Source organism: Oryctolagus cuniculus, chromosome 6 (assembly GCF_964237555.1).
Source record: "Oryctolagus cuniculus chromosome 6, mOryCun1.1, whole genome shotgun sequence".
NCBI lineage: Eukaryota > Metazoa > Chordata > Mammalia > Lagomorpha > Leporidae > Oryctolagus > Oryctolagus cuniculus.
This window is the reverse complement of record NC_091437.1, coordinates 34,136,696-34,151,017: the sequence shown is the minus strand read 5'-3', so window position 1 is coordinate 34,151,017 and position 14,322 is coordinate 34,136,696. Positions and strand designations below refer to the sequence as shown.

The window sequence follows — 14,322 nt, the reverse complement described above, 5'->3', positions numbered from 1 at the left end:
CTTTTATATGATGTTGCAGTTATCTTGTTTTGAAGATTGATTGATTGATTGGAAAGTCAGAGTTAGAGAAAAGAAAAGACAGAGCTCTCCCATCTGCTCAGTCGCCCAGATGGCGGCAACAGCCAGAACTGGGCCAGGCCCAAGCTGGGAGTTTCATCTGCGTCTTCCATGAAAGTGACAAAGGCCCAAACACTCGGGCCATCTTCCATGCTTTCCCTAGGCCACTACAGGGAGCTGGATCAGAAGTGGAACAGCCGGCACTTGAACCAGCAACCGTATGGGCTGCTGGCTTTTCCCACTGCCGGGCTGTGCCCAATGCCGACCCCTGTAATCTTTTATTAGAAAGCTTTTTCCCAATTTTGGGATTAAGAAATTGACTTTTCAGTGGCCCCATGCTATCCCTTACCATCCTGCCTCTCCACACTGCTGATGTAATTTATGGCTTTGGCTTCTTGTTTGTTTGAAGTGGATCCCTTAAGGGTTGGCCTCCCAGTGTCTTCAATTATTATTTTAAAGGCTGCCTTGGGCCATTGCCTGGCACAGCAGCATCCTCACCTTCCCCACCTTCCCGCCCTCTCCCTCCAAGCACAGAGCTCAGCTGCCAAGCCGGCTGTGCTCTTCCTGTCCACGGAGCTGCCTCCAGAGTCCCAGCAGAGAGCCAGATTAACCCCTTTTGTTAGCGGAGGTAATTTTCCTGGGCTCAGTGTTAATAAGGAATGCCGAAAGCAGTTGGGGTCAGAAAGAACAGATCTGTCAAGCCCCAGGGTTAATTTAATAACAATCTGTTGGCTGTCTGGGTTGTGTATTAGCTTTGAATCCAATGCTATGTTTTGCTTTTGCTGGTTAGTTCTTTGGGATAACAAGGAAATAATTTGGGTAGAGAGTACAAAGAAATATGGAAGAGAAAATTGACTGTCAAAATGCTTCATTCCATCTTCAAGATAATACAGGCAGCCATGCATTGCTCATCTTCTTTCTCCTTCTTTCCCAAAATGAAGGGTGAACCTGCAATTGCTGAAAGCATGTACCTCCCTTTAGAAGACTATAAGGAAAAGGCTGGAATTCTAGAGGATGCAGGTGTGAAACAGCCACCCCATCAACCCCATAAGCCACTGGGCTTTTTTTTTTTTTTTTTTTTTTTTTTTTTGGGCCTTCTGCTCCCATGAGGAGAGTGTATTGCAGACTTGGAGAGCATCCCAGTTCTGGGATGTTCCACAGGCTGTCAGCTGCAGCCTTCTGCAGACTCGGGGCCCTCCTCATGACCCAGGGACCTCTCTGGCACATGGATGGGGTGCTCTCCCTACCCACAGAAGGGAGGTGGGCATGCCCCAGGCCTCTGATCTGGACTGTGTCCTGCCCCTCCACACCTGTGACAAGTGGGGCGGTGAAGGTGGGGAGAACGCTCTGCAGAGGTGTGAGCCCTGCCCTTACCTGCCACCCGACACCCCTAAATCTGAAGGGCCAGCCCTCTTCCTGAGGCGCCTCACCCCCAGGAAGTGCTAAGGACCTCACACCTGGAGCTCAGCTTCAGCTAAGGCTGAAGACTCCAGCCAGGGACCGCGCTTGGTCCTGGTGGTGGGCTCAGAGAAGCAAGCGGCCGCGGGAGGCAGTCCCTGGAGCGTGGTAGGGGAGGCGAAGGTGCGAGTGGCCTGGGCCAACGCCCACCGAGGAAGGCAAGGCCCTCCCATCCGCAGAGGCCACAGGTCAGAGCAGAGCCCAGCCATGGAAGCGTGAACCCCCTTCCCATTGCACGCCACACAGGCAGAGTAGACAGTGAGAGAGAGAGACAGAAAGGTCTTCCTTTGCCATTGGTTCACCCTCCAATGGCCATCGCGGCCGGTGCGCTGCGGCCAGCGCACCACGCTGATCCGATGGCAGGAGCCAGGAGCCAGGTGCTTTTCCTGGTCTCCCATGGGGTGCAGGGCCCAAGCACCTGGGCCATCCTCCGCTGCACTCCCTGGCCACAGCAGAGGGCTGGCCTGGAAGAGGGGCAACCGGGACAGAATCCAGCGCCCCAACCGGGACTAGAACCCGGTGTGCCGGCGCCGCTAGGCTGAGGATTAGCCTAGTGAGCCGCGGCACCGGCCTGGGCTTTTAATTTTTTGATAACTGGTTCTAACTTGCAAATATTTCTAGAGCTCAGCAAATCCTCCCTCAGATAACAATCCAAGAATTCCTTTGTCAGGTTTCTTTCTCAACTTCTGGTTCAAAAAAAGAATCTATCACTTCATAGGACATAAAAATTTCTGTGGAAAACAGGACCACCAAACTGGCAGGTGAATTAAGACAGCTCAGGCCCACAGAAAGGAGAAGAGTGGCCCTCGAGTTAGCCAGAGGTCCTTTCAAGACAGCAGGAATGGCTGCAGTGGGAATTAGCCTTGTGAGCACACTCGACAGGGGAGGCAGGGTGGTGGTGTTGTGAAGAAGCCAAGCTCCAGAGTGGGGCACACTTGCGCCCAAGTGTCAGCCCAGCTTGACAAGTGCTGAGACCTTGAGTCATGGATCTGCATCACTGCTCCCTGCCCTGTAGGATGGGCTTGCTGGAAAACCTCAGCAGGCTGAGATGAGTGGCCAATGAGACAAGACAATGTGCACTGCACAGGGCAGGCCTGGCCCATGATAAACATCAGCCGTGGCTGCTCCCTTCCTCTTGACTTTATCATTGCTGGTAAAAATACAAGGATGGTACAGTCCGTTTATCCCCAGAGCCCACTGAGTCAAACCCAAGCAAGACTGTAGTTGTGAGACTCAGACCTGGAAGGGGAAGAGAGCCGATGACTTGGGGAGGAGGGCGGGGAAGGCCTGGAGGACCAGGTTGGATGGAAGAAAGGAAAAACCCGGAAGCAGCGGACCCCACGCACATCCAGTGAGCACAACTCTGTCATGGTGCCCCTGCTGATTGGGGGCTGTGCCTGGTTTCTTAGATTTGCTTAGGTATTTTGTTTTTCACATATCCTGGCTTTGGGGCTTTATTTTTAGGTGAGAAAAAAATAACTGTAGCTGTCACACCTCCCTCTCCCACACAGCAAAGCTCCCTTCCAGTTCAGCTTGTTTGCAGAGCTATCCCGGTGGAGGTTGAGAGAGCTGACGCCAGATTTTCTTTGCCTATTTCGGGAGAAGAGAAACGTGCTCACTGGCACCACAGGGTGACGCGGCTCTTTCTGGAGGGTGATAAACTCCACCAGCAGCTGAACGCTGACCGCTGCTTTCCCCTCCCCATGTTGTGGCCACAAAGCCCAGTGCACGGGTCAGGTGGCTGGAGAGGACGTGAGAGCTGTGTCCTGAAGCTGTCCCCTGCGTGCCGCTGGCCCTCGCTCCCCAGCACGCCCTCACTGCAAGAACACTGGTGATCTGGCAGAGTCAAACTGACAGGCAGTGTTTTGTGAATTCAGGGGACCCACATGCCCCGAAGACCCAAGTAATATTTGCACCTGGGTTTGGCAGGGGAGATTACAGGAGAGCTCAGTCTCAAGTTAATCTTCCAAAGAATCCAACAGGGGTGCAAGGCCTAACTGAAGGGGAAGGAGGCACCGCCACACCCACAGCCGTTGCTGTAGCAGATTGCGTGCTACAACAGTTGCCGCAGGAGCATAGGTGATAGCTGGGGACAGATGACTCCTTTGCTAGTGGGGCTTCAAATACTGGTGCACTGGCACCTCATTTAAACTCTATAAAGAGGGGACTGTGCTACTTACATAGTGAAACATACAGCTTGGATCCATGGCCGCCCAGTAGGATAGTCTGAATCGAGTTGTGGCTTGCCAATTCATTGCTTTGTTTTCTAATGTGCTGTATATAAACTCCTGGCACATACCTACAGCTCCATTTTAATTGTTAAGTATTTTCACATACATTCCTGAAAATGCAGTTCATTAAAGCCATACCTCTATGAGTATGGAATTACTGTTTAAAGGAAGCTATAGGTGGAGGAAAAAAGAGTCCATTTAAACTTGACAGAGAAAAAAGGTTAAGTGAAAGGTATTACCTGATGCTACACACATGAGGCGGAAGTCAGACAGGGGCTCCCAGCTGGAGACGTCCGGGAGGAGGGGATCGTGGTGTCGCTCTGCTGTGTAGCAGTGTCCGCGTCGCCGGGTCTCCTTGCTGGGTCCTCAGTCGCCTCAGGTTAGGGTGTGAAGGGAAGAGGACAAGCTCAGTGCTTCACTCGTGCCAGGCGCCTGCACAAGGTGTTGGTTGAGCCACCTTCGTCAACGGGAGGCTGGGTTTCATTCCACGGTATAAGATGTGCTCTGAAATAATAGAAGGATGATAATTCTTGATTAGAAAGTGCTCAGGGGAAGAAAACCATGAAAAAACTAAGAGTATAATCCATGGGAACCTAAAACTGTCCCACCATTTAACTGGACGGCTGCTTTCTGCTACTTAAGCTCCCACCCTAGACCTACATCAAATCACAAATTAGGGAGACTAAAAGTTATATTTCTTAAATGAGAGAAAATTTGCATAAATGAGCAATTATAGATTTTGCACCCGGGATGAAATGTGAGGGTTGTCACTCATTAGCCAAGTGACTTGAGGCAAATTATTTTACATACTTAAAGCTTCAATTTCCACCTTTGAAAAATGGGGATAAGAGAAGTGTTGACCGAAAAATCATAAGGATTAGGGGCCAGCACTGTGGCACAGCAGGTTCAGCCACAGCGCACGGTGCCGGCATCCCATATGGGCACTGGTTTGTGGACCAGCTGCTCCACTTCCATCCAGCTTCCTGCTAATGCATCTGGGAAAGCAGTGGAGGATGGCCCAATTCCCTGGGCCCCTGCACCCATGTGGAAGACCAGGAAGAAGCTCCTGGCTCCTGGCTTTATCCTGGTCTAGCCTTGGCCATTGTGACCATTTGGGGAGTGAACCCATGGATAGAAGATTCTCTCTCTCTCTCTCTCTCTCTCTCTCTCTCTCTCTCTCTCTCTCCCCCTCCCTCTCCCTCTCCCTCTCCCCCTCCCCCTCCCCCTCCCCCTCCCTCTCCCTCTCCCTCTCCCTCTCCCTGTCTGTGTGTGTGTGTGTGTCCTTCTGTTTCTGTAACTCTACCATCCAAATAAAGAAATATTTTTAAAAAATCATAAGTATTAAACGAGTTAAGGTACACGATATACTTTGCACAAAGACCAATAGTAAGTGCTCAATAAATGGTAGCAGCTGTTATCATTATCATCAACATATTATTAAAAAGGTCTCTAAGAGCTCATGGAAGAGAACTGGCAGCCCAACACAGATCTCACTTATCAGACCAGGACTCAAATATTGAATTGTTGATTTGAAATGGGACCAATTCCTTAACCACTGTTATAAAATAGAAAGCAAAAGTCTTTGCAACTTGGCACATTTGTCATGATTGCATGACAGGTAACCTGGGTCATGAACGGTTGTCTTCTATGTGTCTTAAAGGATAAAACACTAATAAGGGGTCCAGAGACCTGAGTTCTAATGCTGCCTCTGACTAGTGGGTGACCGGGTCAGTTTATTAAAGTCCCTGAGCCCCATAAAATCTGCCTCTTTGGTAACAGTTACACAAGGACCTACTGTGCGCGTGGTAAATGCTAACACCTTACACCCAGATCAGGTGGCGCCGTCACTGAGCCTCACCCACGCCCCACCCCAAGTGTCGACCCCCTGCTGCTGGTTCCCTCCTTGACTCGCCCGTGCCAGACATCGTGGACATCAAGCCGGCCAACATGGAGGAGCTCACGGAGGTGATCACAGCGGCCGAGTTCCACCCCCACCACTGCAACACGTTCGTGTACAGCAGCAGCAAAGGGACAATCCGGCTGTGTGACATGCGGGCGTCGGCCCTGTGTGACAGGCACACCAAGTGTGAGTAGCAGCCTGGGGCGGATGGGGCGGGTGCGCTGCTGGCTCCTGCCATGCAGGGAGGTGGGGAGGCTTGGAGGTTGCCCTCATCTTTCAGACGCGCTGGGTGCACAGAGACCACATAGGCTGGCCTGAATCGGGACCCACTGCATGCTTGGTGTTGCAGTCAAGATGCAACCTCAGGTTCAATTCCAGGGAGGACCTCTGATGGGGAAGAGTTGGAATAACACCGTGGCAGGACCCAAAGCCTGAGCATTCTGGTGCCGTGGGGATGATGAGACTGAGGGGTGGGGAGTCCAGAGACAGGAGTAGCCTGGACAGAAGGTGCTATGGACTTGGAGCAGGGCAGAGGTTCTGGAAGGATCTTAGCAGCAGTTAACAGGACTTGCTATACTCTGTGGAGGCAGAGGATAGACAAGGAAGCAAGGCTGGCAGCCTGGGCTGGGGCAGGAGGGCGCTAATGGTTTCTTGCAGAGGTTGCGGCCGTGGGAACCAGCACTCTGGAGTCCCCGTGGTTCTAGGGGCTCGCAGGCAACGCTTCCTGGAGAAGGGAGTTCACGCAGAGTGCAGCCAGACTCACAGGCCCTCAGGCATTCAGGGCAGTGCCGAGCAAAGCAGCCCCAAAGCCCGCGGGAGCTGAGTGCTCGGGAGCAAGAGGCCAAGGCTACATGAAAGCAGATGAAGCCGCTGACAGTGACAGCGAGCACTGAGGTGGACAGGACGGGCCTGGAGCCAGCAGCGAGGGTTTCTAGAAGTGACTGCTCCACATGGCAGTCCACGTGCGGTGTGTGCCCGAATACCACTGCACCGTCGCCGAGGTGGCCAGGAGAGGCCAGGAGAGGACCTTGTCCTGCCCCGGTCCCCGTGTGTACCTTGATTCTTGTGTGACGTGAGTGACACAGTGCTTCCTGAATAAGGCTAGGGAGGGATGGACCTCGTGTGTTCCCTTTGGTGATGTGGGGTGCTGGTCATTACCCAGGGTTTCGCAGCAGAGCTAGAATCTAGGGAGGTCCAGAGAGTGGATTCCATAGTCACACAGACCCAGGCCAGAACGAGGTCTCGGCCCTTTTGAGCTGACTTTGAGCTGACTTTGAGCATATTCCCTTAGGGTGTCTGAGTCACAGTTTTCTCAAATGAGGGGACTTGAGGAAGTCTGTGGAAATTTCTGACTTAAAAGATAAGTTCGTCTCAGTCCAAAAATAATTGAAATCTGTCATTTTTTTCTTTTTTTAAGATTTTTATTTATTTATTTGACAGGTAGAGTTATAGACAGTAAGCAAGAGAGACAGAGAGAAAGGCCTTCCTTCCATTGGTTCATCCCCCAAATGGCCGCTATGGCAGGTGCTGTGCTGATCCAAAGCCAGGAGCCAGGCGCCTCCTCCTGGTCTCCCATGCGGGTGCAGGGCCCAAGCACTTGGACCATCCTCCACTGCCCTCTCGGCCCACGGCAGAGAGCTGGACTGGAAGATGAGTGACCAGGACTAGAACCCAGTGCCCACATGGGATGCTGGCGTCGCAGGCAGAGGATTAGCCAAGTGAGCCACGGCGCAGGGCCCCTGTCATTTTTTTCATAGTATGCATTTTCCTTAAGGTTTTCGAAGACCACTCCTAAGCATGGATTTCAAAACTTTTTATACCAAAACATATTTGTCTTTTAACTCCTTTTTCCATGAGCTTTGCAGTATCCTCAAGCAAAAATTAAAGATATTTGTAACAATCTTTCCACGGGTGTTTTGTGGGGCTTAGATGAGAAATAATAAGAATGGTCAAATGTACTTTACATTTTTCCCGTACCTGCTCTTTAGAACATGGCCTGTATTTTACCATCATAGCACATCTCCAGTAAGATTAGTCCTGTTTCAGGGCCTCGAGGGTCATGTGTGCTCGGGCTGCCCTACTGGTGTGGATTCCAGACACTGCACCATTGGAGAGAGCTCTCCTGGAGTGTGCTAAGAGAATGGACAATTCTTAATTGTTCACTACTGTTTTCCCAGCACCAAAACCTTGTCTGGCCTGTGGTAGACACTTATTATTTCCTGCTGTAGATTTTTGAGCACTGTAGCTGCCTACACTGACCAGGGAGACTGTGTTTAAGGCAGAAGGGTTGACGGGGTTGGCACATGCAGTGGCACTAAGCCATGAAAGATCATAATGCATTTATGGAAACACAAGACCATTGGTATAACTGGCAAGTGTGAAATGATGAAAAAACTGGATTTTTCAGCCACTAAACTAATCAGGGGAGTGATATTAGAATTAATTTCTAGAGAATTTGCTTGGACAGATGCATAGAATGGAAGTTGAGTTCTAGCTGGGGAAAATAAAAAAAGAAGGAAATAAATTAGGAAAATACTAGAATATAGACAAGGGTTTCCTAATAGTGCATGACGGAATCTTAGACTACAACATTTTTTTGTCTCAAGGAGGGGGCTGTCCTGTGGTGTGTAGGGTGTGTAGCCTCATCCCCGGCCCTAGCCACTGGATACCAACAGCACTGGCCCAGCTGTGACAACCCAGGAGGTGTCCAGACATTGTGACGCTAAGCCAGACTGCAGCTCATTCGCTCGGTGTTCAGCATTGATGTTCTTGGGTCTGGGGAGCCTTGCGTCTTTAAAGGACTCTGAGTGGTACAATGGAAAGCTAAGACGTATCTCCTGCCCTCAGAGAATTGTAAATCTGGCCATTGAGGCGGGAGGTACCCAGGAAGCATTTCAGGAGGAAGGCATAGGCAGTGTGTGCTTTAACACCCAGATGAACAGTGGAGTCATTGGTGGCTTAGAATGTTGAGAAGGGGGGGGGGACTTCAGGGGCAGACCTCACAGGGAAGGCCAAGGCTGAGTCATCCAGGTACATGTGCTCGTGTTTTACAAACAGGGTTTGGGTAGCTGGGACACAGACGTGTGTTTTTGGTAGCATGTGCAAAATGGGCAAAGTTCTGAAGGCACAAAGAAACGTGGAGCCATCAAAGCCTCTCGACAAGGATCATGAGGCTCAGGTCAAAGGGAAATATTGGGCCAGTGAGGTCAAGCAGGGGTGTTAGGTCACATGAGGGTGGTCCTTGAAGATCAGGGCCACGAGTTTGTGTCCATTCATGTATTCATTCATCCATCAAGTCCCTATTCTATACCCAGAGCCTGGCTCCTCCAGTTGCCTGCCTCTTCAGCTTTTCCACCGGAAGAGCTTTCTTGCAGCAGGCTGTGAGCCCCGCTGCTGTGGAGGGAAGGGCACGTGGAGGAACCCAGCCCCTGGTGTGTTCGGGCACAGCCCAAGCCATTAGCAGAAGCAAAAACAGCACATGCCTGGCAGAGCCCAGTGACCCTGGGGGAGGGACGGATCATGATTTTCACAGGCGTTGTGATTTTCCATTTTAATATTTCATGTGAATCCTGCATTTAACCACAGGAAATGTCGTCTTTCCGTTTAATTTAATGATTACATTTCTACCTCACTCCTAGATTTCAAGCAAAATTTATGTTTTCAAAAGATGCAGCATTTCTTTATCTTAGAGCTTTTTCTACTAGCTGCATGCCCCCCAGAGCCTCATTTCTCCCCAACACCACAAAAACTGTGTAAGCTCTGGTTTGAGAAGTACAGTCCCTGGGATGTGGGGAATGATTTGAGATCACTCAGCTGGAGAACAGCGTTTCTAGAACTTGTGTTTATGGAAAATCCATGCACAATTCATGCAAAGAAACAGGAACGTTAGAAAGTTTGCTTTGTCTCAATACAAGGAAATTCATAATGTAGATAAAGATGGTACCTATGGAAAACAAAGGGATGGAGAGAACAGGGACATTGGCTTCTGAAATAACTGTGTGTTGTGGGTGCCATTAGAAGGTGGGATTCATCACACACGGTTATGATGCTACTTCTTCCATATCTTTGCCCTCTGGACTGTGTATTTTCTCGGGATAAGAACTGAATCTGGTTTGCTCACATGTTATTACCAAGGCCTGACACAGAAGTAGGCTGTCAGCTCACTGTTTTTCTAAGGGCTGATAGAAATGGCTTGTGGGAATGGGGACTAGCAAGAAGCCATATTGGGAGAGAGGGGAGGATTGAGTGCAGGTTGGGACATGTTGTGAGTGTGCTGACATGGGCTGCAGGTCCTCTCTGGTCAGTGAGGGGCCATCAACTCAGTGTGGACACCAAGGATGGGGCTGCACTGGTAGTCCCCATCGGCAGATACCAGCCCAGGCGCTGCACTCAGATCCACACGAGTTGTGGGTACTGGGGAATAAACTGGCCAGGGGACATGATGAACCCCGAACTTTGAATGAACAAGACCTTAGAAACTTCCGGAAGAAGCGTGGCCCATAGCAGATGAGTTGGAATCAGGGCTCAACTCTGACGCCCAGTGCCTGAGCACCGAGTTCCTCATGGGGACATAGAAATGTTAAGGGCAGCATCGTAGGGCTGGCTGCCCGGGAGAAGCGGCATCCTGCGTGGGAGATCCCAGCACTCTGCCAGGCACGTGGGAGTCAGTGCTAGCAGCAGTCACCACAGTTAGTCCCTCTGAATTCTCCTGCTCCGGGCCTGCAGCTGTAGGGTGCCTGAAACCCCAGCCCTCTGGTCAGGGCATTGTCCGTGGCTTGAATGGGTATTTGTTAAGTGCACACCACATGCCAGGCCCTACGTCGGACTCTGGGGACACAGTGGTGGACAAAAGCAGGCATGTAGTCCACCCTGTTACAGCTCACTGTCTGTGCTAGGCAGAGTTCCTCAAAGAAACACGAGCAGTATGGCTGAGTGGGCGATGTGTGTGAGATGCCAAGACCTGTGCCCAGCAAGCAGAAGCCCAAAGAGAACCAGTAATGGTGGCTGGTTTGTTTTAAAGGTTTTTTATATTATTATTATTATTATTATTAAGATGTATTTATTTGAGAGGCAGTTACAGACAGGGAGAGAAGAAGAAAGAGGTCTTTCATCTACTGGTTCACTCCCCAAATGGCTGCAATGTCTGGGCCTGAGCCAATCCAAAGCCAGGAGCCAGGAGCTTCTTCAGGTCTCCCACATGTGTATAGTGGTCCAAGGATTCAGGCCATCCTCTGCTGCTTTCCCAGGCACATTAGCAGGGAGCTGGATTGGATGTGGAGCAGCTGGGACATGAACTGGTGCCCGTACGGGATGCCAGCATTGCAGGTGGCGGCTTAATCTACTGTGCCACAGCGCTGGGCCCCAGTCGTGGTGTCTTAATCCAAAGGCCATTAGGCCAAAGAGCCAGTGATGCAGTGCTAGTGCGATAGGAACCCCCAAGGTCCCCACTGACAGCACTCAGGCAGAGGAACAGCCCCCTACCTGCAGGAGGGTTGCTTTTCTTGTCCATTAAGGTCTTCCACTCATGGGATGAGGCCCATCCACAGTGGGGAGGGCAATTTGCTTACTCCCCCTACCAAGTTAATGCAAATCCACCGAGAGCAACGGGCTCATAGACACCCACAAGGCCTGAGCAGATGTCTGGGCACTTCAGGGCGCCATCAAGGTGACACACAACATGGATCGCACCGTCTACAGGGCAAAGTGGTGCTCATTCCTGAATCGTAAAGGCGCACAGCAGAGAAACGCTCCTCAGTGGTCCGCCAGGGGCGCGTGGCAGGAGCAGTGACTGCGGAGCTGAGATCTACATGTGCAGAGGCGGAGGGGTCACGCAGGCGCGCACAAGTGTGGCAGGTGCCACACCCAGGGCCCCCAAGGGGCCGCCCCACACAGGAGCGCTGCAGAAGCAAAGCCCTCAGGACAGTCCCCAGGGAGTCCTCGAGCTCCCCGCGGCCCCACCAGACACCCATGGAGCTCGGAACCGCGGCCCGCCATCCTGCTGATCTGATTACGGAGCGAGTAGAATTCATTTTCCTGACTCGGCAGCGGGGCCGCCCTTCTGCAGCGAGCGTCTCTCTTTGTTCGGCTGCCGCCGGCGGCCCCGGCTTCTGCCAGCTGGGAAAACAAGTCCACTCTGACCTCTTGCCTGACATTTCATATTGATTTTCTCCATCCTCCTCCAACGCCAGCCTGCAGCGGGCCGCAGTTCAGCCCAAGTGTGTGAATGGAATTGAGACAGTTCATCAGAGTTCAAAATGAAAAGCAACATTGGCTTTCGGAGATGAGCTCCGAGGAGGGTATTTAATAACCGTCGGCGTTTAATCAAAATGCCGAGGAGAACCATGTTATCAGAGCTGCATAGATTAATTTCCATATGTCCCTCACTCTGCATACTCAGCAGGGGCTGCAGGAGGACGCCTCTCTCCCGAGTCTCTCCATTTGCTATTTTTTTCCTACCGCCTCTGGCAGTAGTAATAGGGTGGTGTTTGAAGTCCTAAAAACCATGGGGTGCTGATGGCAGCAACCCTGGGGAGAGGGAGTGTTAAGAAACTGGCCAAATGCCAATCTAACAATTGAAGGAGGACTTTAATCTCCTTCCCAGTGCCCCCCTAATGTGTTTCCTGCCCACATCCCCACATCTGTAACCTCAGCTCCCTATAGCCTAGCCACAGTGCCCTGTTTCTTGCATGCCTAACATAGCCAGTCCTTTCCCACCACAGGGCCTTTGCACATGCTCTTTTGCCACATTCCCCCATCTGTCTGGACTGCACTCCTTTTTTAGGTCTCTGAGAAAGTGTTACCCCCTCAAAGGGGACTGCTCTGTCCACCCTATCAGCACCGCATTTTATGTACTGATTTCCTAATACTTCAGCTATTGGCTTTCCTAGGTCCCTTTCTCCCCAGCTAGAATGGGGTTTCCTTGAAAGAAGGGACTTCATTTATCTTTTTAAAAAAATTATTTATTTATTAATTTATTTATTTGAAAGCGCGACAGAGAAGGAGAGGCAGAGGTAGAAAAAGAGAGAGAGAATCCTTCATCTGGTGGTTCACTCCCCAGAAGGCTACAATGATCAGAGCTGGGCCAATCCAAAGCCAGGAGCCAGGAGCTTCTTCCAGGTCTCCCACGCGGGTGCAGGGGCCCAAGCACTTGGGCCACCCTCTGCTGCTTTCCTAGGCCATAGCAGAGAGCTGGACTGGGAACAGCCAAGACTGGAACCGGCACCACAGGCAGCAGCTTCACCCTCTGCGCCACAGCGCCAGCCCCATCCACAGCCCCATCCCCATGTGTCTTCCTAATCGCCGACTTCCTGCAGTACGCAGCAGAGTGCCTGGCATGCCTCGGGATGCCACAGGACACCTGCGGCAAAAGGGCAGGCAAGTGCCTCAAAGCTGCTCTAGGGTGGATGAGTGCACGGGGCTGCTGCCCCAAAGCACCAAATCCCAGGGCATAAACAGAACTTCACTGCCGCACAGCCCTGGAGGCTGGCTCCAAGATAAGGGTTGCTTTCCCTGTGTGCTGTGGGAGAAAGATCTGTCGCAGACCTCTCCTTGGCTTATCAATGGCTGCCTTCTCCATGGGTCTTCTCACTGGCTTCCCTCTGCACATATCTGTGTCCAGAATTCCCCTTCTTATAAGAACACCAGCCATGTTGGATGAGCTCCCCCCTCCCCCCACTGACATCATTTTCATCTCAGTGCCTCTTCAAAGTCTCAATTTCCAAGCATAGTTACTCTGTGAAGCACTAGGTGGCCTAGGGCTTTGGCATATAAATTTGGTTGTGGGTGGCCACAGGAGGGACACTGTTCAGTCCAATGCAGAAGGGAAGGCATAAAAGTAATCAAGAGCATAGTCCCCGGACTGGCAGGTGCAGCTCTGTCCCCTGGTCCGAGGCTGCAGGAAGTCTGGGTGGGCACTGATGCTGGGACTTCCCTCCAGGTGATCAGGGTAAAAAGGGTTCAAGACACATCTCCCACACACTGCTGATGCCTCTGAGCAGGCACTGATCATGAGCTTTACTCGAGGCAGCTGGTAACCTTGACAAAGAACCAAAAAACCTATGCACTCCCCCATGCTGTCTGTATGTTTTAGGGCTGCGATGCCTGGGTACTTTCCATGGTGCTGAAATGGTTTCTATATGAATGCAGCAGACTTTAATTGATCTTAGAGGCTATGAGGGGCAGAAGAACCCATTTCCTACTCAAAAGTAACTTTTCCCTGTGCTGTAGCACAGTGGGTTAGGTCACAGACTGCAGTGTCCCATATGGGTGTCAGTTCGAGTCCCAGCTGTTCCACTTCTGACCCAGCTCCATGCTAATGGGCCTGGAGAGGGTGGCCCAAGTCCCCAGGCCCCTGCACCCACATGGAAGGCCAAGAAGAAGCTCCCAGCTCCTGGCTTTGACCAGGCACACTCAGCCATTGCGTCCATTGGGAGAGTGAACCAGCAGATAGAAGATCTCTGTGTCTCCATCTTCTCCCTCTGTGTAGCTCTACCTTTTAAATAATCAAATAAATCTTAAAAAAAAAAAAAAAAAAACACTTGAGGGGAGAAGGGTCCTAAGGAAGTAGAGTTTGTTCCAGCAACACTAAAGAAACAACGCAAATGAAATTCTCAGGTGGCCTGGGAATAGAAAAGGGAGTTGCTTGCCGAGGACCTGTGGATGCCATCACAGATGGGA

General features: G+C 51.3%; 1 protein-coding gene across 22 annotated transcripts in view; it reads left to right on the top strand.

The window, feature by feature from the left end:
• Nucleotides 1-14,322, top strand: part of PPP2R2B (protein phosphatase 2 regulatory subunit Bbeta) — a 487,122-nt gene that overhangs the window by 438,197 nt on the left and 34,603 nt on the right. For all 22 annotated transcript variants that reach the window (XM_051843263.2, XM_051843261.2, XM_051843270.2 and 19 more), the window contains 1 exon segment: nucleotides 5,668-5,832. In XM_051843263.2, coding sequence (XP_051699223.1) covers nucleotides 5,668-5,832 — 165 coding nt within the window.